General features: G+C 36.0%; 1 protein-coding gene across 2 annotated transcripts in view; it reads right to left on the reverse strand.

Moving 5' to 3' along the window:
- Positions 1-27,262, reverse strand: part of LOC131030603 (uncharacterized) — a 139,661-nt gene that overhangs the window by 50,742 nt on the left and 61,657 nt on the right. For both annotated transcript variants that reach the window (XR_009102925.1, XM_057961473.2), the window contains exons 4-5: positions 3,620-3,754; positions 1,461-1,544 (exon numbers count right to left, since the gene is read on the reverse strand). Coding sequence is in view for 1 of the 2 variants with exons in the window: in XM_057961473.2 (XP_057817456.1) it covers positions 1,461-1,544; positions 3,620-3,754 (219 nt within the window). In the remaining variant the exon portion in view is untranslated. The remainder of the gene's footprint in view (positions 1-1,460; positions 1,545-3,619; positions 3,755-27,262) is intronic.

Here is a 27,262-nt window from a genome sequence, read left to right on the forward strand (position 1 = left end):
CCGACTAATCCATCACAAAATATTCAAATAGGAGCTCCAACAAGAATCTGATGGAGACATCGACATCTCATCCTTTATTCTATCTTGCTAACTGTCTTGTAATCAGTAAATTCTCAAAAACATGTGCCATCTTCTAGTGTGACCTAATAACTTAAGGATATTCTTGTCACCCTTAAGCTGTGTATTAAGACAATAGGCATTATGCCTAATTAAACAGATCAAAAGAATCATGTACTCGATGCAAATCCCATTTTCTCTATTTTGACTGAGTCAAGTCAAGTCTAGATTTTTTTAGTTATTTCGCTTAAAGAATTGTAAATGACATTCGAAAATATGTTTGTATTTATTTGATGGTAACAAAGGGAGAAGTGATTAAGCAAACTGTAAAGTACCAAAAATTATGAGTGAATAATAAAATCATATTTGCAAATACTTTGAAGCAAAGATGTAAAAATCTTAATCGGCAATAAATCTTTTGGCTGAAAAAATTTTAAAAATCGGCAATAAATCGGCAAAATTATCAAACATCTGAAAATATATAATTTCTTAAAATATTCTAAAAAAACACACATATACACTAAATTTATAGAATACAATAACATATTACTAGTTTCCATTATATATTACTGTTATTAAATTGAAATATATACTGTTATATATATATTGTTATTAGAGTTTACATGTAACAGTATATATTTCGATTTAGTAATTAATTTAACAGTATATATCTTATTTAAGTTTATATATGAAAATAACAGTATAAACTTAAATAACATATATGTCACTTATAGTTTTAATTTAAAACTGTTTTATTATTTACAATTTTACATATATGCAAAAAGAAATTGCAGGTTTTAAAAAAACCCGAGAACAATGGTGAATGGCATCGGGCGAGGGAGCACAGTCAAGCGTCGGGCGTAGGGCATCGAAAAAAAAGCACCAAAGATCGCACGTCAGGCATCGGGCGTAGGGCATCAGCCGTGGGAACAGTCACATAATAATAATCGCCCTTTTTTTTCGCTGCCCACTTTATGTTATTTTCGATTTTACTTTTAGGGTTTTGGGACGGTTTATTAAGGCACGATTTTTTGTTTTTGAATCGCAATTTTATCAGAAAAAACCCCGATTTTTTTGGCCGAAAATCTACGATTTTATGGAAAAAATTGGCCGCTATTTTTTCTCCAATTAAATCCGCTGGCCATTTGCCTCGCAATAAATCGCGATTTGGCCGATTTTTTGCCGATTTTTGCATCCTTGCTTTGAAGCATATAAAAATTAGTTATTAATTTATTCCAGGACCTTAAAACTACTAAAACTTAAATTACTAAAAAAAAAAGTCATTGCATACACAAATCTTACAAGCTGCAATCATGGCTACTTAGTTTTATTGATCTATTTCCAAATGCATAGAACCTCACCAGAAATGTCACTAATGCTGAACAGAAACAAAATTTTAATACCTTCAATTCTGCAGGGGACATGTTTAAAACTATGCAAGCTTCCAACTCTTTCTTTAGTAGACGTTTTGATAGTATTGCATTACCCTGCACAATAAACCTCATCAATTTAAAAGAAAAACTAAACCAAACTATACCTTAAAATAACATGCACATTGTAATCTTCAACACAATACTAAGCAATTGGTCTAGTGCCTCAATGCCTTAAAATAACATGCGCATTGTAATCTTCAAAATATGTTCATTCCATATTATTACACTGCAAAAATTAGAGACCGAGAAAAATGATCTTTAGTCAAGTTTCAAATAACGCTTCAGCTTATTACAAGCCATTCCAAGTTCAGGTTATAAGAATAAGGGTTGGAGAAGCACAGCATGCATTTGAGACTTTTTTCTTTAATTTTGAATTTAATACATAAGCATACATAGAGTATGAAGAAATTGCCAAGGATTCCAAAGAGACCCACACAGGTATCAAGTTACTTATAACTATCATATTATTTCTCAATTGTTTTACAAATTAACTTTAAGCAAAGAACAGTACCAAACCAAGTTTTTATTTACTGTAAAAGAGTTCTATACAAGTGACCACTGGAGAACTGGTTACACGGGATTATATAATTGCATATGCCAAGAGGATAATTTCCCAAAAACAAGTGTAGCTAGTGGCTAAATAATAGCAACTGGCAATTAGGAGATGATGCGCACTGCAGACCATAAGGATAACAAGTATGATTAGGTGAAGGGACAGAAGTTGAGATTTCTTACTGAAATATTACTACAAGTTTTAGCTGTGCTTGGCTTTTGGGTCTGTCATTTCATCTTCTCTTATTGTAGCAGCAGCAATTTCTCTGGCTTCATATAACATTATCCTTAGTAAAAAATGATCCAACAAAAGCATGTTTCAGTTTTCAAGTCTTCATAGGCAACCTGTGCGGCAGTATAACTTTGACACTTTATTTGGTGTACTGCATTTTAACCATATCTATCATGGGCATTCAAGCTTAAGTGCATATAATAACTTGCAGACATAACTTGAACGAGATATTTTCAATACCTTGAAGAACCTTGTAGCATCCTTAAAGATCCATGAGAAAAAGTTATCAGTATGTTGGCTTCATTGCATACACAAACCTTATGCCTCATGAACCTTGTGCCTTCAAATATTCCAAGCGATGTTGTGTTGTGGACAAGCTTGGACCTTGTCTGATTATTTATGGTTTTTTTGAGTTGGGTTCACAAATCTTTTTTAAATGGTGATTGTTTTAAAAATCATTTTCCTTGCCTGGCTGCCTCTGGTCCAGGTAAAACCTTGGTCATGGTTGGGGCAAATCTTTTCCTTTTGAGCATAGTGTGGTGTAACTTAATGGTCTACAATGGTCAATTCACCTTCTGTACGCAGGAGAGTTGAGACCCTATTTAGCAGATGGGACAAGGTGCAAGTCACATACAATAGAATACACAAATCTTACAGCATCTAAGTTGATGATATTTTCCCACCACAAAAACAAATCACATTAGTGAAAAGGAACTTCTAGTTTTACGGCAAGCAGCAAGCATAATTCCAACAGAAAAACCCAACAGTGATATTCTGTTTAAAAATTTCATTTTATAAGTACATGCAATGGCATATTGCATCCTAAATATATAATCACACATTGTGCCATGGGAGAATGCTATATTTTCAACACTGGAAGCAATTTTACTTTTGACTTGGGGTCTCTGAGAAGCATTGAACGGCAATGAAAATGTATGAGCATGTGTTTGATCCTCTTTTATAACCATTTACTTTTCACTTTATATACAGACAGTGAATTCCATCTTTTCACTGTCAAAAACAAAAGTACATTATATTTTCCTTGTTTTGTGTGAGTGGACAAAAGTATGAAAGAATAAAGGATGCTTGTGATACTATTTTTCTATTTCATTTAGTGCAAATAAAACAAATGGTATGTTTTATATTTGCATTATTACTATACAAAGAGTAATTTCAAGTACTAATGAAATCACTGAAAAGCATGTACTGATACTTTCTGTCTTTCTTATCCCCTTTCTTTGAAGCTTACATATTCCTCCCTGTAGATAATAACCCTGAAATTCCAAACAAAAATACCGATAAGATGGTTTCCCATGGAGATTAAAAAAATAAAAAACTGACCAACCTTGAGATTAAATTCAAGTTGCCGCATTTTTAAATTGTACTTGTGATTGTCAGAACCTAAACTCTCATAAGCAGCCTTTTCAAGTGCAACTATTGCCTCCACTGCTGCATCAGGCCACACAATATTATCCTCCACCTGCAAAAATATTCCAACTTTCAGTTGTAACTACCATCAAAGATTGTAAATTGAACTCTTGGCAGAACCTCAAATCAAGATCCTACAAAGTATAGAATTTTACCAAAATAATCAGCTTAAGTAAAATTATGTATAAAACACAAAGAAATTGGTGTTGAAGAAAGACTAGGACCCTACAGCAATCTTTATTGTTCCACAATCTCAAAATTGTCCAGGAAACTAAGAAATGAACAAAAAGTATCTTCTTTGTCAGATTTTAGCAGAACCCTTGAAAATGGGCAAGACAGAGTCTATAATGTCAGCATGTCAAAAGGTCTGAGATATAATTCTATAAACAACCTTTATGATGCTTCAAATTTCACAATGAATTATAGAATATCTATGCATTTCTCTTCTAATTTTGGTACAGATCTGGTTAAGGTTTGTCTTCAGGTTTCCAAAAAATATTTGTTTGCCCACTTTGATGGTAGAATGCATTTTTTGGAGGCATTTTAGGGTTTATCTCTGTGTTTGGGATGTTTTACACCAAGCACATGCAATCTTCTGTTCTCGCTTCCATTTATGCACCTGCCCATAGGATTTTACTAACCTTCTCCACAAGAAAACCCGTGACATGTGAATATGCTTCTTTGTCAACATACTAAACCATTAGTCACGTGATAAGAAGACCTCTACCACTCTCCATTCCTTTTGTCACACAATTTGCATTGTCTTGGCTGACATCTAAGACTAAACTATGCAATTTTGATCACCTTGCCATCTCAATGACCTTTACTACCAACAAACAGCTGTTCACACAATTTCATCTTCTTTAAAACTAATTTAACATGCTAATGTCTTCAAAATCTCTATATTCACGCTTTTTTCAACTTGTTGAGTCTGAATCCAAGTCAAATATCAGCATGCCAAGTCCAAGCCGAGTCTAAATTTTGTAACCATGAACCATACATTTTTGTCAATCAAAATCAATGCTGATGTAATATGGTCAATAGGCTTAGTTCACAATTCTATGAATTACTGTTAAATATATTAGTCATAATTTACTTGATTAGAATAAGAGACTAGGAGAAAAGGCTTCACCTAGGTGTCATGTTAGCGGTTGGAGCTAGCTCCAAAATTAGCAAAGTTGTCTCAATGGTTGAGATTTCAATTTCTCTACTGGGGTAATCAATTTCACAAATAGACAAGTCGGATTTCCTTTGGAAGCCTATTTAATAGACATAAAGACTTGAAGAAGGTATCCACACTTTCTTGCAAAAGGAGAGGAATCAGGATCAAGCAGAAGCAACAACTTCAGAGTCTATATAGTATAGAGATTGCATTCAATGAATGAGAAGTAATGACAGGCAACACACCAAAAGTGCATCAAATGACTCAACAAGAAGCAATCGCACATCTAAAAGATCAAGAGCAAAGTGTTTTTAATGTAATGAACCTAGACACTTAAGAGGAAATGCCCTAAAAGAAAGAACAAGCAAGAGAAATTGAAGGATGAAAATATTGTTTAAAGTGAGAAAGATTCACATTTGTCACATCCCATGAACAATCCAATGACTCTACAACTTGGTGCTTTGATTCAAGTACATCTAAACACTATACATGTTGGAAAGATTTGTATTTATCTTTAACTGATTATGCAAGTGGAAGTGAATCTGTCACTTAAGGAAATGGGTGGACTCATTTTGTTTAATGGTGTGGAAATGTTCATGTCACATTTCACAATGTTTCTTATACATTCAAGAATATTTGATAAGTTGCTAACATGAATAAAAATCTTATTTCTATTACTGAAATAACTAGGAACCCTACTCTTTCTATCAACTTCAAGGCATTCAATGTATGGTCAAAGTCTCCAAAATGATGAAGTGATTGCAGTTGTTATTGGTAATAAAGAATTGCACAAGCTTGTTTATCCCAAAACAATAGGATCACATGCACTGGAACTATTGGAAAATATGAGCATATCACTCAAAACCTTGTTATGCTTGTATGAAAGAGACTGGATGTGAACATGTCAACACTTCATGTCATTTAAAGAAGATGTGGTAGTTACTAAACAATGGGCTTCCAAAGAAACCTGACCATGGGAAAAGGTTACCTCCATCCTTTTCGCTGAAACAATGCTAGGTCCTCCATTTGCCATTCCACAAAGCACCACCTCCTTACCATCTGAATGGAACTTCAGTTCCATGGTCTGATATTGCCAAGTGAACTCCCCAAAAGAATGCAGTCATTGAACTCCCAACACTAGATTACTATCTCCTGTGCCAACATATAAGTCATCTATCACCTTACGGTTGCCCAAAGAGATGCTCAACTAGGAATTTTCTTAATGCAAGGCATGGTGAATCCATCACCGACCATTACATTAAGCCATTCAAATTATTTTGTCTTGGGACCATTTCTGAAAAGGCTTCTTCGAGCGAGGAGTCCCTGTCTAAAATTTACTCTTAGGAACTAAAGTCTCTAATGCCAAAGACCTCTCAATTGCCTCTTGCAATGATAGTAGATTGAAAACCTTCACCAAACCCTTGAGAGGCTCTAATAGACCTTCTATGAACAACATATTTAGCCTCCTTCTAGAGACATTAAGAACCATAACAAACAACTTCTAAAGTTTGGTCACAACTTTCCACAATAATATAATGTCTAAGTTGGGCCAACTCCCCAAAATGGATTTTAAGCAAACCACATGATCAATTTCCTACCACACTCATCATAGGATTCATGAGTATGACCTTAGGTGACAATCCATGTTACCACCACTCATGAGCAATACCTCTGAGATGAATAGTGGCAAACTTGATAGCTTCCTCCTCAAACATGTAGGGAAGCCCCTACAAATGAAGTGTAGCAGCCCCTCCAAAGCGTATGCAGTTGTGAAAGAACAAAAAGAAACCCTAATTGCAGAAACAAGGGCTGTGCTACATCAGCAATGCATGAAAGCACTTCTCAAGCTATATGGTGGCAAAAAAGATGATGAATGGCGGTTGGAAGGATGCTAGACAGCTAAAAATCCTTGATTGCAACTGCAACCATAGTTGTCCAGAAAACATTCTAACAACAACAGAACTGACTTGTTTTGCAACGAAACCCTTATATGTTTCACGAACAATAGCAACAATGAATGAATATCAGCAGATCTAACCTTGTACAGCACTAATAAATTAATAACAGTGTAGCCTAGAGATGCATCTCCGACGCCCTGGGTTCCCAAGACATATCTCCAATATCACGGACATTGCCTAAGACACCTCTGGTCGCAGGAGACTTTCAGCGGCAGACTCCCAAAGACACTCATTGTCTCCCACACAAAAGGTGCCATCTACATCACAAATGAAACAAAACAACCTAAAACTTAAAAGTAGCAAGTCAGGAAGCTGGGAAATAAACTCAAAAGATATTCATATTTCCTATATTCTTGCTGTTGTTCTTTCAATTCCTTAATGCAGACTTTGCAGTATACACAATGGGGGTGAATTCTACTAGATCCTTGGGAGTTGAGAATTTGCTTGTGATAATAAATTTTACTTCTTCATTCTTGTGAATATGTCTATATTCATATTCTCACATATACAATCACACAGAATAGCAAAAGGATTTGCAGTATTGAAAGATTCAACTTGTTGATTTTGTCAAAAGCCATCCAAGTGAATGTAGCCTTCACACGCGAATTAGAGATCTGGCACACACGAATTACTGAAGCCTAAAACAATGATTTTGAGGAAAAAATCAGCAAACCCTTTTGCAGAAGAGTACCAACTCCAAAACTGACTGCAAGATACAACAGTTGCAGATGTTGGCCCTGGCAGGTGCGACCCAAACTGACTACAACAAAGCTCAATTTTGAGGAGAAAAATCAATCAAAACCAGAGAACTTCGCAAAACACATACCCCACGCGAACTTCGCGTATTACAGATGATTTTTGAGGAAAAAATCGTAAAAACCAGCAAACAATTTTTGAAGAAAAAATCGTGGAAACCTAGAAATCCCACGCAAGCTTTGCGGATGACAGATAACTAAAATCTTACGCGAATATCGCGGATTACAGATGAGATAATTTTTAAGGGAAAATTATAAACCCTGCGAACAATTTTTGAGGAAAAAATCGTGAAAACCCTTCAATGATTTTTTGTGGAAAAAATCAAAAAACCGACAGACAATTTTTCAGGAAAAAATCGTGAAAACCTTGGGACCTATAAGACGAGGTTTGACCTAAATCAATCTGATAAAGGTAACGATATTCAAATATCGTGAACATGCAATGTTTCCAAGTGTTGTGGCAGCTGTTGAACTTTTGACTGTGTTCCAACATGATGTTGGTCAAAGATGCCATCACGAAAATGGAGGTTGAACGAGGTCAACCTAGTGAAAGCATGAGACAGAAGAATCTGAGTTTTTAAAAAAAATCAGAATAGAAGCAGCTGCTGAAAAAACTAAAACCCTATAGGAGAATTCTGGCACGAATTCCAGGGCACGAATTTCGAGGTTTTGAAGAAACCTAGAAATTAAAATTTTCTACAAACTCAAAACAGCATAAACGGTGCCTAGAAGACAGCAAAATTCCCGACGTCCACAGAATTAGCAGAAATTGCGAACTGTTTTTAAATTCCAAGCCAAATTTGTTGGCACAAAATTTGAGGCACGGAGAACGAGGCACCCAGAAAAATCTGAGACCGACCTAGAAAAGCTCTTGAAAAACCCACCAAGAATTTGAAATCAGAATGCAAATCTGACGGCTCAAAAATTGAGGCACGAAAAACGATGCACCCAAAAAAATTTGATGACGACCCAGTTGAAGTCTCGAAAAACCCACCAAGAATCTGCAACCAAAATAAAATTTTGACTTGAACTGAAGGGTCAAAACCCTAGTCGAAAATTGCAAAAACCCTAGGAAAATTTTCAATCTGCAAAAGAAACCTCCAGGTTGCAGGGTTGAAAATCTCTAGAAACCCTCAAAAAGCCTTCAAAAAAGCAAAATCGTTTTTTTATAAAAAAACAATAAAAAATATCTGGAAAATATTTCAGAAAGAAGGCCATGAATTTTTATTAAAAAATTCGCCAAACTTTAAGGAATCCCATCGACCCGCTCTGATATCATGAAAAATAAATTGAATGAATGATTTAATAATCAAATAATTACATTGAACAATATACACACGTATATATAGAGGTTACAAGGCGATGTTCTATAATTAGAACATAACGTTAAAGTAAAAGATTAAAGAGCTAAACGTTAAATTAAGCGTGAAAGCTAAATTAAGCTTAAAAGCTAATTACATAATAAAAAGCTAACTTAACAAGCTAAATAAGTCAACAACTTAAAATAGAAGATGAACACTAAAAATAGAAGATGACCATTATAGAAGATATTAATATTATTTTAACAGATTTGGGCCCTTGCCTTTAAGTTTCTTATACACTTTGTTGAATTTGATTGATTCCTATTATTAGAATAATTAATTCTTTTAGTCAGTTACCTTCTTTTGTGGTTCTATTAATGGTCATTTAGTTAGTCATCAGTCAACTATTGCTTCTTTTATAAGAACACATAGTTTGCTTTTTCATTTAAAGCTTTTTAGCTTTATTTAGCGTTTTAAGCTTTTTTAAACTTTGGGTTAACGGTTTGTTCTTTTCAGAACACCATCTTGTAATTCTTTTTTATACGCTTGTATATTCATTATTAATTAATCCGATTATTTTGAGCAATCAATTTTCCATGGTATCAGAGCGGGTTGATGGGTTTTTTTAGAATTTGGCAAAGCTACTACCTAGATATTCTTTGGTGAAGGTTTGCGTGTTCGTCGACCTGTTTTTTTCTTCTAAGCGGATTTTTCGGATATTGATTATTTTTACTAGGCGCCTATGCGCTAGGCCACGGTTTCTGCAGGGTTCATTTTCTTAGGCAGGAAATTATTCCTAGGCGCCGAGATTTATAGAGACGCGATTTTCGCGTTCTTATTTCTGACACACGTCAGATTTCTTCTGCACCAGCGCCATTCCCTCCTGTCCGTGTGTTTTTTTCTCCTCTACAATGCTATTTTCATTGTTTTTTTCCGAAAATTTTTGCGCCATTCTTCAATGGCGACGGCTCATATTTTCGTGATTTCGCGTTTTAGGGTTTGTTGGGCAGTAGAAGTTTTCCTGCATATTTTAGCGGCAGTAGCGAAGGTTTTTTTGTCTATGATTTTTTGCCTAGGGTTTTTCGCACCTTTCACGATTATTGAAGGCTTCGAACCAGGGTTTTCTACGATTTCTCCAAAACCGGGGATTTTTCTCTATCTGGGTTTTTCCTGCCTTTCTGCTCTAGGGTTTTTAACCCTATTATTTTTACATTTTTTACTATTTTTTTTAAATCAGCGGTATTTAATTTCTGCCAATTATTATTTTTCTAATTATTTTCAAGAAAATTTCGGGTGTCAAATTTGCAAGAAATTTTTAATTTTTGGGTTTTTAACAAACCTCGAAATTCACGCGTTGGGATTTTTGCCTCGAATTCCACTCCACGGTTTCAGGTTCATTGTGCAAATGCTTCTATTCTAATTTTTAATCAGATTCTTTTGTCTTGTGCCTTCACTATGTTGACCTCATTCAACCTCACTTTTCGTGACGGCATCTTTGACCAACATTGTGTCAGAACACAGCCAGAAGTTCAACAGCTGCAACAACACCTAGAAACAGCGCATGTTAACAATACTTGAATATCATTGCTTTGATCAGATTGATTTGGGCCAGACCTCTCGTCATACAAGTCCTAGGGTTTTCATGATTTTCTCTTGAAAAATTGCTTGTCGGTTTTCTGATTTTTTCCACAAAAAATCATGGGTCCTCAAAAATCAAGCTTTTGCCACAAGATCTCTGATGTTTTCCGCGCGACATTTCAAAGTTTTCACGATTTCTTCCTCAAAAATTGTTTGCAGGGTTTTCACGATTTTTTCCTCAAAACTGTTCGTAGGGTTTATAATTTTTCCTTAAAAATTATCAATCTGTAATCCGCAAAGTTTGCGTAGGATTTTGGTTATCTAGGTTTTACCTTTTTTCCTCAAAAAAAAAGATGATTTGTAACCTCAGATTTCTAGGTTTTTTTATTTTCTCCTCAAAATCATGAATTCTCTTTTGGAGGGTTCCCTGTTTCAAGGTTTGACGGTTTTCTCCTCAAAAATCATGCTTTGTTGCAGTCAAGTTTGGGACACACCTGGAGTTGCCAGGGCGAACATCTACAACCATGGTATATTGCAGTCTGTTTTGGAGTTGCTGGAGCAAATAGTGCTCAATACTCTTCTGCAAAAGGGTTTGTAGATTTTTCCTCAAAATCATGATCTCAGGCTTCAATAATTCGTGTGTGATAGTTCTCTAATTCCCGTGTGAGAGTTACATCAGTAATCCAGAATCAGCTATTCATTGTCATTACCACTTTGCAGATCTTGGGAGGGTCTTTGTAGCAGCATATTGTTCTTTGTGTTGCATTTATGATCAAAAGACCTACAGTTTCTTTTGTCGGGTACTTAGTTGATACAATGACCATTAAGGGAGGGTATTAGAATAATTAATTCTTTTAGTCAGTTACCTTCTTTTGTGGTTCTATTAATGGTCATTTAGTTAGTCATTAGTCAACTATTGCTTCGTTTATATGAACGCATAGTTTTCTTTTTCGTTTTAAGCTTTTTAGCTTAATTTAGCGTTTTAAGCTTTTTTAAGCTTTAGATTAACGGTTTGTTCTTTTTAGAACACCGTCTAGTAATTCCTTTATATACGCTTGTATATTCGTTATTAATTAATCCAATTATTTTGAGCAATCAATTTTTCACCTATGAAGTTTCCTTTGCGTTTTGATGGATGTTTAGGCTCTAGATGAACTCTTTGCTCCTTTTATCCTATAAATTTTGATTGCTGTTGGGTGTTTGGTACTTCCTTTTTCTCTTGAACGTTTTTCATTACCTATTTAGTATTTGGGCATACCCTCGCCAAATGATATGCCCATGTCAAAGGATTTGCAGTGTTGAAAGTTCAATGTCATGATATTTTCTATAAATTATTAAATTATATTTTAAAAAATCGGTGCCTCCAAGTACCCCCATCTCCTATTTTGGTACCTGTCCTAGTCTCATGTACCAGTATCAGTACTAGTCTCCTAGCAACATTGATTAATAATGATATAAAGGGTGTAAAGATTTATTCACAATAGAAAATAATAAAATGTTGATTGATTTGCTTGCAAATACTTAATAACTCCAATCATTCGCAACTAAAATATTCAAATTACAATTAATGATTAGTGAAAATGAGATCATTGGATAGAATCACCTCACATGGAAAAGAGGGTTTTTGTCCTCCAAATCTCCTCAACCAAGGTTTTCATCCTTAAGTGCTTGATCCCTCAAATGACTAATTTGCCCTCCTTTAATAAATTATTTTTGGTCCCTCAATTTGAATTTCTTTTTTGCCTTCAAAGTGTTTAAATACACTTTTCGTTTTTCCCTCCAAAATGATTAAAAATACTTTTTAAATAAAGTATTGCATAAGCCTTATAATATCTCATTTAGACAGCCACTTTATTCAATCAATAATAATATTTAAGTTGCCCTTTTGCAAGTATGGTGACTGGGCCCAACTTGAAATATCACTATTAAATCATTTCCCTTATTTTATCACTTAGCCTACAAGAAATAAACAATATGTGATGGGCCCTCAATTAATTCTTTGAATTCAAAAAAGGGCACATGATATTTAGCTAAAATCATACACTAGAAAATGATGACTACATATGAAAATTGAAATTAGGGTTGCACACACATACAAATTAGTCAATTGAAAAAGAAATTTTCAAAATAGCATAAAATGTTACAATTATCTATTTCACTAAAAACAACAATACAAAGCTTGCAGAATTTCACAAAATTTAAAAATTCACAAGGCATGAGATGATACAAAACAACTCTTTAAACAACCACCTAACATTGTGACATTCAAATCACTAGAGATGTTGTTCTTCACTTAACTCCACTTTCACATCCAGGGTCTCATGGGGGTCCCCAATATGTTCAAAACACTTTTTGTTCAAACCTTGCATTGACAACATTGACACTTAAGTGATATAGACAACCAAGATTCTAATCAATTTTTTATCTGGTTTCAATTTGACACTTTGGCATTTAACTATTAATTGACACCCCTTGCTACTAAGTGTCAAGAACTGGGTTTTCCCTTCTAATTCTCTATTGGCATTTGCCTTTAAAGTAAAAAGGTGCTTTTTAGGTCATTTAAGTGATTTCTTGCACTACAACACGACACCAAACCCCTAGGGGTGTGCCCAAGATGTTTGGACTCGTTTTGACATTATTTTCTACTTCTAACATGACTTTCTTGTCCTTAAACACTTTCTAAGATCACATATATGCCTGTCCTGGCCTAATATTAACCCTAGATACATTTACTTTGTTAAAACATGCCTCGAAATCTCTATCGTTCATTTGCATGTGTCTGCACTTCACTTCCCTTATACCCTAGTTGAAGCATTTACCTTGTCTCGCACTCTTTAAAAACTCCTTTTGTGGGTCTTGCATAGGTATGAATTTTCTTGTATGAGTAGCTAATCTGGCAAGCTGAGATTTATCATTACCAACTAGCGTAGACCTCTTGTTATGTGAATTGTCTTTAATACAATCATCTTGGAGTTCTTGCTCATAATCACATAGGGAAGCAAGTGTTAAGTACAAATATTCATTGCAGGCCATAGAAAATTCTAAAACATACTGTAATCTTCTACCATCAATAGAAAACCCATTTCTTGCAACTGTCAACCTCATGTTCTCAATTTGAACGAAGCCATACCTTTGTATTAACAATGCCCAATCACCTCCTATTGAAATATCACATCCTTATACAAATGAATGTAAGAAATCAGAAACGAAAATGAGATATGATTAGGCTACCTTCATTGGCTCTTAAGTTACTTCTTGCATTATATTCTCTTTCATGACTGAAGTACCATTGATTTGATCTAAGTATAATAACTTTGCAACATTCTTCATGCTAGAAATAATGAAGCCATCTTTTGAATTGTTATCCTTTATGTGAACTCCCCCATATATCCTAGGGTAGAAAACTTGCATGAAGCTTGACTATAAAAGCACCATGCTAGGCTGATTTGAAGACTTCCACATATCAAAAAAAACGCCTATGTTGCCTCTTGGAAGAAATAATGTTTTGCATGCTCTCCTTTATTGCACCACTTTCTGCCCAAAGTGCTTGCCCTTCATCTATTAATTCTTCTCTAAAAACATGGAGTATATCAAGCATCATACCTTTATTAACAACTATAGGATTGAGTTCCAAAGAGTAATTAATGAATTGCAAACATTAGACACCTACAACTTCCTTAGAGTTCACAAAATAACATTGCTGACTTTTTCTTTTTATTCTCATGCAAGAGTTAAAGAATTCCACAAAGAAATCAAATCATCTATCCTCTTCTCCATTTTTCGCAAACTCCCCTAGTTGACATAATTTTTGTATCGCCATAGGATATGGCAACAAATCTCAAATTTGAGAAATTTTTCCAAACCTTAGGCTGCTTACTAAGAATTCGTCCTCTTTTTTGAATTGATAATTGTGGATACACCATCATGATTCCATTTTTCTACTTTGAAGCGGCAATCAAAATGCTTATCTGCCCTTTCCATTAAAAAAATTATTGAGATGTTCTCTACACTTTCTTCCCATCTGAAAGTCCATCACTGTGCTATTTTTGTATGTACAAAGGAAAATGCATGTCTCCTCATCTAGAGCTCCTCACATCCAAACAACAAGGCCTTTCTTTTCTTACATTTATCATGGCTTTGCTTATGCAAGAAATTATTAGACCTCAATGAAACATAGTATATTATCAAAAAGTTCTTACCTTCTACCTGCATGTTGGTTATGTCTATAAGATACCTAGATCCCACAACATCATCCATGAGGTATTTTGTTCTTGTGAAGAATGGTTTCCCTTCCACCTTTTATCTCCTTTGCTTGTTTGAACATCCTTGAATTATTTGCAACAACACATTCATCCTCAAAACAAGATTTATTAATAAAAAAAGATTCATCTGACTTAACCTTGACTTTGTTCCCAAAATAAGCATCCTCCTCTTCTAAAACCTCTGAAAATTTAGCTTAAAAGTCTTCTTGTTCTACCTTCTTCTTTTCATTCCCAAGAATTTCAATGGTTGTTCCTTGGACACCACTAAAATTCATGGGAATAACCTTTTCAATTTTGGAGACTTCATATTTGGCATGTGATCCCAATTTTGAATTAACGTCATCTAAGGAAACACATTCTTGTTGTGAAATCTCATCTATCAAAATATCTTTTTCAATTAAAAATTTATTACCTCTATCGGAATATTTTTTTTTGTAGAGACATTTCCTTTACTTCATGATCATGGATCTCCTCCTTTTGATTCTCATGTATTTCTTTATCCTCTCTAAGCTGCTCTTCTTCCTCTCTAACCTTCACAAAGTACCTATCAAAAGATATTACCCTTTTGAAAGCTTCAGGCTTACCTTGGTACTCTTCAAAAATTCTTGAAATGTTGGAAATTCTTTAATAGAATACTCCTTCCCATACATTCTAAATATTCTCGATATGTTGGAAATTCTTTAATAATCAGGTATTCTACATACCAATCACAATTTTTTCTTGCATTGTCATTCTGTCTCATTCTTTTAAACATTAATTCAAAGAAACCCATGATTCACATCAATCATCCAATACCCAACAGGCTAGCAAGATCATGCTCTAATACCACTGTAATGTCCTCAACATAATTTAATATCATTCTAAGATCTATAAATTAGATTCACAAATGCTATACCAAATTTCACCAAAAACACCAAAACTAGCTAGCTAGTCTTGCACCTAAGAGGCCAATTTAAATGAAACCTTAGAGAATGTATTGAAACTGATTTTTTCTTGTATGAACATCATATAATCAGGTCTGAAACTGATCTAATACAGCAGCAAACATAAATATCTTCAAACTCCAATTTTTAAGAGAAACCCACACTATAACTATTCCAACCGAATACCACTAATGTCATTGTAAACACTACAAACTGATTTTGTTTGATTTCCAAATGGAAAGTACATAGCATATGATCTTATACAAGATTGAGAACAACAACAAACCCCTCAGAACACATCTAGAATCAGTGCAGCAACATTAATACGCCCTAAACACAAACAACTGAAAATTGCTCAAACTGTTGAAATCTTGAAGCTCCAATGCAACCTCTGGATGAAGTTGCTCTATGTGAACAATGGGGTTTCATCCACTATCCACCTAAAACTCATGGCTTTCTGTCCACAAGCTGTAATGTCCCCTTTTGAGAGGACAATAAATCTTGCCCAATATACTTGTAGAATTATTGCAAGTTATGTATTTCCAGTCTGCTGTGGTAATTTGGACATCTTCAATTCAATGCTGTTTCCCTCTTTAAATGCACATCTCTACTGTTTATATCAATCTGATCTGCTGCCTATACTCAGATGTGTGTGTGTCTGTGTGTGTGTCTGTGTGTGAATGAGAATCCTTTCTATTCCATCAAGTGTAATTCTATAGTTATTGATTTAATGTTTCATCTTCTTTTCCTTTAATGTCTGCTTTATTATTGTTTGCAAATTTGTATTTGTGTTCTGATCTCTTTGATAAATGTTCATATCAGTCTTCCATATTTTCTTATAATTCTGATTTAGGTCTGCTTCTAAATCTACTTTTAATGCTTCAGATATTTTGTTCTATTCCATGGATCCTTCCTTCTCAAATGGGAACTTCTCCACTTTATATCCTCCAATGTGAGGGAGAGGTCACACCTCTTCATTATGGATGCCCTTTGGCAAGAGACGCACCCTTTCACCATTAGCACCCTTTAAAAGAGTGCAACTCTTCATTACTTCTGCCCTTTGAAAGGGATACAGCCTTTCACAATCAGATCTGCACTTCTTATTTAAATCAGATCTACACTTCTAATTCACAAAAATATCCTCCCTCAAATGAGGTTGTCTTCCCCCTTTTATATCTCATGTTTGAAGGAGTCACAACTTTTCATTTCATGTCTTTCACCATTCATTAACTTCATTAAAATTTAAATATGTTCTATATTTTAAATTTAATTTTAATTTTACTATTATTATTTATCATAAAATTGCATTTCAAAGTAGGGACATGTTGTGACCTTTTCACACATCGCCCCATTGCAAATGGGGACCCCCTCTTTCCTACTTTCCGCGTCTTGTCAGTTTAGGGTTTTGGCAACGTCACAGCAATTTTGAGCTCCCAATGTCCGAGACTCGAGTTTTGAAATGTGATCATGCCTAATTGCTATTAGGGTTTTGAAATTTTGTATAGGATCAAGTGTGTAAAATGTTAGATGTTAAGTGATCCTAGATTTTTGTCTAAATGTAAACCTTTGAGTGCAGACGTGTTTTAAATGTTCAAGTCGGTGATATTTTTGTGCCCAAGTATTAAAAGGTCCTTTAGGCGTTGTATTCTCGCTCCTAGGAGGTTATTCAGGTTAAATTTGCACGTTATCCCGACGAAATTCCTTTTGTTTCGCTCAATTTTGGTGAATTTGCCTAAGTCCCAACGCATTTTATTGAAAAGTTGAAGTGTTCAGATGATTTTGAGTGGTTAAATCATTAAATCCTGATGAAAATCCATATTTTAAGGGTCTAAACATCAAAATTCCTGATGGGAGGTGTTTTTCCCCCCACATTTCTGATGACCCATGATTTTCCCCCACTCAAAATCTTGATGGGATATGAATTTCCACCAGATTTCCGATGGACCCCAGTTTTCCCCCATTCAAATTCCTGATGGAGGGCGATTTTCCACCAGAAGGGTAAATTTTGAATAAGTTCTGGAAACTCCTCCTAATGACCCACGATTTTCCCCTGGGAGTGTAGATGACTTTCATGCGGACGAAATTCATGTTTCTGATGCAGACCGATTTTCCATCAAGGCAATTCATGATCAATTTAATGAATTTTTATGCAGAGGATTGTCCTGATGAAGGGCAAATTTCCCCAAATGCAGTTGTGATGAGATTTTGATCTAGATGACTATCCAGATAGGGGTCGATTTTCCCCCAAGGTGACTTTTTGGACTTTATGGTGAAAATGAAGTGAAATTTTGACTCCAGATGGATGGCGATTTTTCCCTAGAGGTTTCTAATGACAAATGTGACGATTTTTAATTGGAATTTTTATCCCAAAAGAGGGCGATTTTCCCCCACAAAACAATTTTGAATACTTTAATTATGTTTGGATTTCTTTTAATCCAAACGTGGGGCGATTTCCCCAGGTGCCCAAATTTGATTAAATTTTGAAAATTTTAAAATAAGTGGGCCCAAATCTAATTGTTTTTGCAATAAACAGAGATTATTTAAAAATCAAAAAACAATTATTAAATGACTTGCAACAATAATTAATTAAAAAGCACTTTCTAGAAGCAAGTCGATTTTCCTAGGCAAGCTCTAAAAGCAAAGTTTTATCCCACATTGCTTGTATGGTGAAAACTCAAGGTGAAAGCAAGTTTAAAAGAGGCTGTCCAGCATTAAAATATTATTATATTTGCTGAGTGTTGCATCTAAGTGGTTGATTTGGGCGATTTTTCTAGCTGAGTAATTTTTGTAAAGTGTCATTTTGACACCATTTTGGCTGGGAGTTGCAGATTGAAGATCATTTTCTGCCCAGTCAGACCTGGGCACCATTTTTTAGAGGCCATTGGAGCAAGCTTGAGGGACGATTTTCACACTAAGGCGATTTTCTAAGGGTGGCACCATTATTGGAGTTGGGCGATTTTTGTTTGGAGGTCAAATTCCTCCATTTTTGAGGCAATTTCTCCATGCTTGTTGCTGCAATTGTTGTTGTTTGCTGCCATTGTTCTCAGACCTGAGTTTGTTGCCATTGCTGAAGGTGGTTTGACCTCCATTGTTGACTGGAAACATTATTTGAAGACTTAATTTTCACCACCCAGCTCATTCATAACTAGGCGATTTTGGTTGACCATTTTGAGGGCATTTTGAAGCATTTTCAGGGATCACCATTGATGTTGCAGGTCTGAAACTCCATTGTCGCAGGCTGTCCTCAGACTAAATTTTATTTCCAGCCATGTCCTAGTTGGGCGATTTCACTAAGGAAGCATTTTGGGAGCATTTGGTGGTCATTTTCTGAGTGTATTATCATCATTTGAGGTGCTGGTAAGTCTGAAACATCATTTTCAGACTTGTATTCAGACTGATTTCTTTTACCAGTCCTCCGTTCTTGCCCAAATTTGACTATTTTGACCTTGGGAGGGTTATTTTCATCACACATTTGCATTCTATATGGCTGCAACCTTGTTTAAGTGACTGATTTTAAGTGTTGCAAGTTATCTTCAGACTTTTTTGGCAGCCATTAGTACGCTTTGAAAGGTGTCTTCAGACATTTGAAACTGAAAATCAGAGATTTATTCACACTTCCAAGAGAATTTGACCCTTGGTATACTCCTATGACTTTAATTTTGATGAATTTTCTGATTATACTAAAAGTCTTCAAACTTAGTTAAGTCTGAAAATGATAATTTCTAGAGGTTTTATGAGGGTTTTAGACCCTATTCTTGTAATATTTACATTCTATTTTCAGAATTTGTTAGAAATGTGGATATAATTCCTGATTTCCATTCCTAAAAAGTGTCTAAATAATTAGAAATCAGAACTTATCAATTCTGAAAATAGCTATCAGGATGATCTTTCCGAAGTTATTTGACTTCCAGCTTTGTACAGGTACTATGTCAAAGTCCAGGATTGGAGTTCGAAAGGAGCAATTGAAGATGATCCAGGAGGGATTCTATCCGGAATCCATATTGTCATCCAGATGGAAGGAGATCACAGATACGAACATGCATTTCCTGAATATGGAGCAGATGCGGCAGAGGATGTTCAACACAAGAAACCAAATTCCCTCTCCTACCTATGCAAACATCATGAGGAGTGGTATCTATCATGCCGCTGGATTTCCACAGTCCATACAGTACAGGCAGTTAGTCCTACAGTGCGCAAGGCACTACAATCCTCTCTCCGAAATGATCAAGACTCCCAAGGGTGTAACCTTTGCCTACCTTGATGAGGACGCCATTGCCGAGGTGTTTGGAATCCCACGCAGTGCGGACATGAAGGATAAGAAAAAGGATGAGTATGAGGCAAAGTACAAATCAAAGGCGGATGCATGCAAGACCGTTGTAAACAAAGAGTGGATGATTGAGCCAAGGCCTCATCATTCCAAGGCACCCAAGACACTCATGTGCACAGATTTGAAGGAGGAATATAGCGATTTGGTATTCCTATTGAACCGAGTGATGGGGATGCCACAAGGTGCATTATATGAAGGAGGGATGTTCTATTTTATCCAGGATTATCTAAGAGGAACAATGATCAATTGGTCAAAAATCATCAGCGACAATTTGGATTTCCAGTTGAGAAAGGTGGAGAGATCAAAATCATTCGCCATGAATTCTTACCTTGTGTATATACTTGCACTATTCGTCACATACAAAGGATTGATAAGCAGAGGTGAAGTCGGGAATGGACAAGGGCAATACAGAAGCTATGAATGCTATCCACAATTGAGCATGTATAGAGTTGAAGATTATAGGAGGGTGAATGATGCATTCACCATGTATATTACGAGGATGTTGCAAGGCAGAATCCACAAGAGGTTGTCCAAAGAGGAAGCAGAATTGATTGAACAATATGGATCGTGGTACATACAGTTTACCACTTTCAAATACCTAAGAATTCAGGGATTTCAATCCCAACCAGACAAGCTTCCTAGGTATCCTATAGACAGAATGATCCTATTGGAGGTGGTGAGACAGCTTCTAGAATTTGATTTCATCCAGAAGGAGAAGCATAGGAAAGGGATGACTTTTCCTATTTCCATAGGGAAAACATTGGAAGTATGCCAATCCGTTGTTGTAGCTAGTACGGTGATTGAGGAGCTTGCATTATATCGCCTTGGGACGTACAAGAAAAGAGAAAGATTTGATCCGCACAAGAAGGTTGGAAGGATCAAAGGAGATAGAGTCATACACAAGCAGGACATTGAAGATTATTGGGCCAACCTGATGGACGAGCAGGCAGTGAAGAGAAGAAAGTGGTCCAGGATGTCCATGGATTTCATGAGAAAGTGTGAACTCTTTCTCATTCCTGATCAAGTATTGGATGATAAGGATCATACTCATCCACAATATGAAAATGAAATGAAGAGGTCTATCCTATTGCCTAGTTGGTTGGAGGAGGAGGTGACAGATTTGAATGAATTGGTGAGAGAAGTCATAAGTTTCTCCAGAGAATGGGTAGACAAGCAAATGAATAGATTAGTAGATATAGTAGATATGGGTGTTATCTTCACATATGAGAAGGTGAAACAGGAGGATTCTTCTTTCAGAGATGATCAGAGGACAGTTAGTGATATAAGGATTCATGCAGATGAAGAGAGTCAAGCTCCAAAGCGAAGGAAGAATACACCAGGAGAAACTAAGGCTAAGGGAAAGAAGATTGAAGAAGTAAAGAAGAAGAGGCAAAAGCCAAGCATTCCTTTGCCTCCCCTCAGTTTCTCGCAGAGAAACGAGAATCGGCCAAAATCACCGAGTTTGGGCAATTTCCAAGTCGAGTCATGCTTGCAAAGTCCAGTGGGCTTGGACTCGGACTCAAACGAGTCTAGGTCAAAAAATCGCCCAAACTCGGTCGGCGGCATGTAACTTTAAGTTAAAACTTTAAAACAAACACAATTCTAATATGTTTTGAATTGATTTTTTTGGGTTTATATTATGCTTTGAGCCTAAAAGTGAACTTCATTTCATTCATTTGGCAAAATAGGAGGAGAAAGGTGAGTTGTGAGGAGTAACAATAGAAAAATAACATCTGACACCTGTATAAAACAGAGTTACCCGAGGACGCGTCCCTGACCTGAAAACCCCTGTCTCCGTCCCGAGGACGTTTCGGGGACTTGGGGATGGCCAGGGGACGTTTCCCCCCGTCCCCAAATTGCCTTGTATTTTGAGGGGACGTCCCCAAAACAAGGGAACGCTTGCCCTAGCCTTGGGGGTCGTCTGTACATCCCGAGGACGGCTGGGGACGGTTGGGACATCCCCAATCCGTCCCGGGGACGGCCAGACGTCCCCCATATCTAAGACCATTAAAAAATATTAAAAAAATAAAAAAAGTTGTATTTTCAATTTTTTTTTTTTAAATTCTAATGTAGGCCCCTTATTAATTCAAATTGTTATTAAAAATAAAAAATTAAAAGATAACATTAATTAAATTTTAAATTTATTAATTAATTTAATTCATAATTTTGACAATGAAAATATACAGCAGCAGTGTAGCCTTTGGGCATTTTGACACAAAGATTAGAAAACCACCCAAAAATCGCCAAACTCGGCGAGTCAATAGAAAAATAACACCCAATGCCTTTATTAAAGAATAAGTTTTTTTGGCCTCGCGGGAGCGCGCAAGGGGCGGTGCCCCTTGACCCCACCTTGGGGGCGCTGCCCCCAAACCCCCGTTGAAAAATATGGGGGGAAACTGCGTCGATAGAAGTAGGGAAAATTTAACCTCTTTGTTTTGACATTTTGTATGTTATTTCTTTAATATCTATTATGATATGCATATTGACAATGTGAATGAATTGAAATTCTGATTTATGAATGCATAATTGCATATTGTCTATTGAGTATTAACAATGTTGTATGTTTAGAATTTACATTCTAAAATGTTTTCAACTTTTCATAGTATCATACACATGCTATATCCATGTTTTATTGTTTTCATATGAATATAATGTATGTATGCATGCTTTATCCATGTTTTCATATGAACATTTAAAATTTTGAAATTTTCCTATATATTTTAAATTTTTCCTATATTTTATATAGCCGTCCCCTTTGCCGTCCCCCGCCGTCCCCAAATTTGGCCAAAAAATTTGTCGTCCCAGAAACGCGTCCCGCCGTCCCCTGTCGTCTCCATCCCGGAAACTCGGGGTAACATTGGTATAAAATAATAAAAGTATTTTGGCCTCACGAGGCGCTACCCCTCAACCCTGCCCTGTATTGCAACAGGGAGCGCGCTAGGGGCGCTGCCCCTGGACCTCGCAAGGGGCGTTGCCCCCTGACCCCCATTGTAAAATTAGGGGGGAAATTGCGCCGATAAAAGTAGGGAAATTTTAACCTCTAAGTTTGATTAGGCTCCAATTCCATATAACAACATATACTTTCATTTGGTGCATCAAGAGTTGGAAAGGAAGAGTTTGCATCTCATTTGATCATATGATGACATGGATTTTTTATTCCATGAGTTTTGTAATATTGTATACATTTGACAATATTTATATATCTATGTTTGTTATTTCCTTCAGCTACAATTTGTGTTTATGCTTATGTGATTGATGTATGCTTGTGTATGTAATCAAATTAGCTTCTATTTGATGATGTTATTGTGTCTTTAAGGTGTATTTAATAAAGGGTACATGAAACAAGTTTATATCTTAAAAAATCTCTAAATTTCTTGAGTTTTTCACTTTATCAACTCTGAGCCGAGTTTTGACTCCGAGTCCCGAGTCCCGTTTCTTTGGTTTCACGTCAATCAAGGAGATTGATATGCCCAAACAGAATATAGAATTTGAACAATGTCCCAAACCGGTGATTATACCAGATAATACTCAAGAGTATGCCACGGCCACGTCCGCACCACCTCATGAAGATGATAATCGGTCGGGGTCTCCCACTGTCCTTTTGGAGGTTAGCTTGGCAAAGAATGTGTATGATTTGACCAAGGACAATGATAATGATGATGATGTTATCTCAGCATTGAAGGAACTTGATCGAGAGATGTGTCTTGGTGATGGGAAGGAGATGACTGCTATTCCCGATTGGCTGATGAAGAGCATGGAGAATAGTAACAAGATGGTGGATGTCCAGCCTATCGAGGATATTGATGACCTACTTAGCCAGGAGCAATCAGGAGAAAGAACCTAAGAGGGTTGAGATACTTTCAAACATAGCTAGAAATGAAATTGGGATGTGGATTGCACAGGTGGCTATACCAATTGGTGATGTGACTATGGACGCGGCTACTCCTATGGATTTCCTGATCACCTCGGTTCCCCTCGGATGAACTACAAAAGAGCAAGAGTTCCAGGAACTCAATGATACAATTCGGGTAATCAATGCAAGGGTGGATAGGGAGGTTGAAGAGAAAGAGATGAGGAGAATATCAGACTTAGGGAGTATATTGCAGGGATAAGGCACGAGAATCCGGCCTTTGTTTCCTCTATTGCAGTTGATCGTGGACTTCATACTGGTTATGGGGCAGTGAGGGATAGACTCTCGAAATTTGGAAAATGGGTTGAAGATGTGAAGAAACAAGCGGATGATTTCCTTACTCAGTGTGTCTAGGCATTTGGCAGGACAACTACGCTCACATTCAGGATACAGCATTGGGAGAGAGTTTGGGATGAATTCCAGCCTATTTAAGAGAAGACTATTCCCCGCCTCAAATTTTTTAAGAGAATCCCAATGTCCACATTGATCAGGGAAGGAGTTGTGCATGATGGAGACAGATATGATTTCCATGGCTTGTATTGTTCATTGGCCATGAAGAAATCCACTTATGAGCACGCACGCAAGGATTGTGCAAAGATGGAAGGATCAATCCAAGAGATACAATCGAAGATACTTACATCTATTGAGGCCTTATTGGGAGTAGATGTCAATGATGCCAGTGGTCTACACTTGGAAGATTTGAGAGATAAGATGAAGTTTATGTACTTCAATCAGTTGGATTCTTTGAAGAAGAATCAGATGGATGATTTGGTTTCCTTGTTGATTCATGTCCACAATTCACAGAAGCTTATGCCAAATTTGGAGAGTACCTTAGATGCTTGTTTCGATGCATTGGATGTGATTGATGTGCAACGAGATGCTTTGCCCAGCATTTCCATGGAGGAATTAGATTTTGTATTGGCCAGATTCCTAGAGTATGTTGTGAGAGAGAGAGAGATGCAGACTGAAATCTTTTAGAAGACTCCCTACTTGATGATTAGGCATTATTTCATTGGGCCATATGTTGGTGGCTCCACTTTTGATGTAAACCTTAATTAGGGCAACTTTAGGGCATTGTCGGCATGATCTTGGCCCTTGATTTTGATTAAATCTTGGCCATCCATTTCATTTGAGACTCTATATAAACCCCATTGCCTCTCATTTGTAAGAGAGAGTTATTGAGAATTGACAATATATGCTGCAGATTTGAATATGAATCATTGTTCGACTTGATGGTGACTTTTGTTTAAGTGTTATGTGCACATATGGTTCCCATTGCCTCCAAGTTAGATTAGAATTTTTTTTCAAATAGTTTAGATTGAATGAAGGAATTTGTTGAATGCATTTGTGTGGAATCCATTTAGTCCATACCACTAACCTCTTGTTGATTGTAAGTGTGACTTGCGTGGTCAACTAGAATTTCTATATGAGCTTAACTCCAATTGTTATATGTCCATTGTTATGCATTAATTTGTTATACATCTTTGAAATATACCTTAGATGATTGCACTGAGCTTGTGTCAAATTGTTCGACTTGATGGTGAGACCTTTCCCAGTAGAATTCCATTGAATCATTCACCCTTTTTTGCATTCTAGGCTTTAGAATAGAATTTCTAAACCCTATTCCTTTTGTCCTCTTTTTAGAAATCTTTGTTAGATTAGACCAAGAGCTGAATTGCAAAATCCTAAGTCATTGGCATAGCCTATTCCAAATCCAAATTCATGAAAGACTTCTCACATTGAACAATTACGTAAATCCTCAAGTGAAAACAGCATTATCACATCAAGCCATTGAGTTACCCACATGTCAAGAACTGGCCGTAGAAACCTTGGAATCATCATATGAACTTCTAGTGATCTTAGCATACAAGGTGATTTTGTTCAAGAGAGGGTAAAATACTTTGGTATTTTATTTTGTGTTCGTATGTGCCTAAACACACATCAATAGGACATTACACAAGCCTCCAATCTCCAATGGGTTTCCATCCGTTGAAGAAATTGCAGAACATGAAGTTCATACAATGTGAAATTGAGAAGTAGAAATGGCATAAAGATCCATCCCCAATACATGCTTTGCATTTATCTTGTCCTTGGCTAATTTGGTGGAAAAATAATTAATTAGAAGAATTAAAAATCCCCACTCCACTCTTGTTTTCCACATTTGCTCTTGCTAGGAAAATCATTAATTAGAAATATTTCAATTTCCCACTCTACTCTTGCCAAATATTCTCTTGGTGGGAAAGTCATTAATTTGAAATATTTTAATTTCCCACTCCACTCTTTCTTGCCAAATTTTCTCTTGGTGGGAAATTCATTAATTAGAAATATTTCAATTCCCACACCATTCTTGCAGGAAAAGTCATTAATTGGAAATATTTTGAACTTCCCATTATGGCATAAAATCCAACACCAAATGTTTCCAAATATTTTAATTTAATATTTAAATGTCCTTTTGATATTGAAAATATTTGGACATTCATAAATATTAAATTAATTATTTTCCCTTAAGCTTGTGCGATTAACGCACGGAAGAATAGAATGGGTTAATATTGACCAAAATCCAATTTAACATAAGGAGACATGACATACATTCTGTTAAATTTTTATGATCAGATTAGATAGATAGTAAATCAAACATAAATGCACAGAATATATCCTAGGAAAACCTTACTCTAGAAGGTGAAAAACCCAGCAGTGAATGTCTCTGATTATATTTATCAAATAAGGATATGATTTTACAAGGTTGCTTCACTTCTTGAAGCTATATGAGTAAGTCAATCACTCTAGACTGCTGTGATATAGTCCGAACTCCTGTAGGATTCTCAGACTACAGAAGGATGAATGATGATCTTCAATCTAACTTGAATGTATTACGTAATCTGCAGATGAAGGAGGTCGATCTGCTGTAGGATGAATCCGATCCACTGAAGAATGTATTTGGTCTGCCAATCCGATCTGCTTCAATCTGCTTATAGTATATGATCTGCTAATTGTGTATGTTAAATCGTCGTGTTGGAATGTGAGGCGGATCGAACTATATATCAATATCAAACAACACGACTTCTTCAAAGTCGGCTCTTCTCAAACATCACGTCTTTCCTCAATGCTTAACCAACACGTCTCTTCATTAAGGCGAGTTCAGTATTAGTTATATATATTAATAAACCACTTTATAAATCAAATGTCGGCATTATAGAATTTGAACTATGAATTAAATGCGTAAGGCCGATTAGGCCATTCACGCATTTGATGACAAGTCGGCCCTGTAGGATCCAACCGATGCTATACAACAACACATTCGCTGTAGATAATAGAGGCAAAGGTACCCAAATCACTACTTGTTTTAATTTCAGTGACATGAATAATTGCTGCCACTTTCTGTAA

The sequence above is a fragment of the Cryptomeria japonica genome, chromosome 4 (genome assembly GCF_030272615.1).
Source record: "Cryptomeria japonica chromosome 4, Sugi_1.0, whole genome shotgun sequence".
Classification (NCBI taxonomy): domain Eukaryota; kingdom Viridiplantae; phylum Streptophyta; class Pinopsida; order Cupressales; family Cupressaceae; genus Cryptomeria; species Cryptomeria japonica.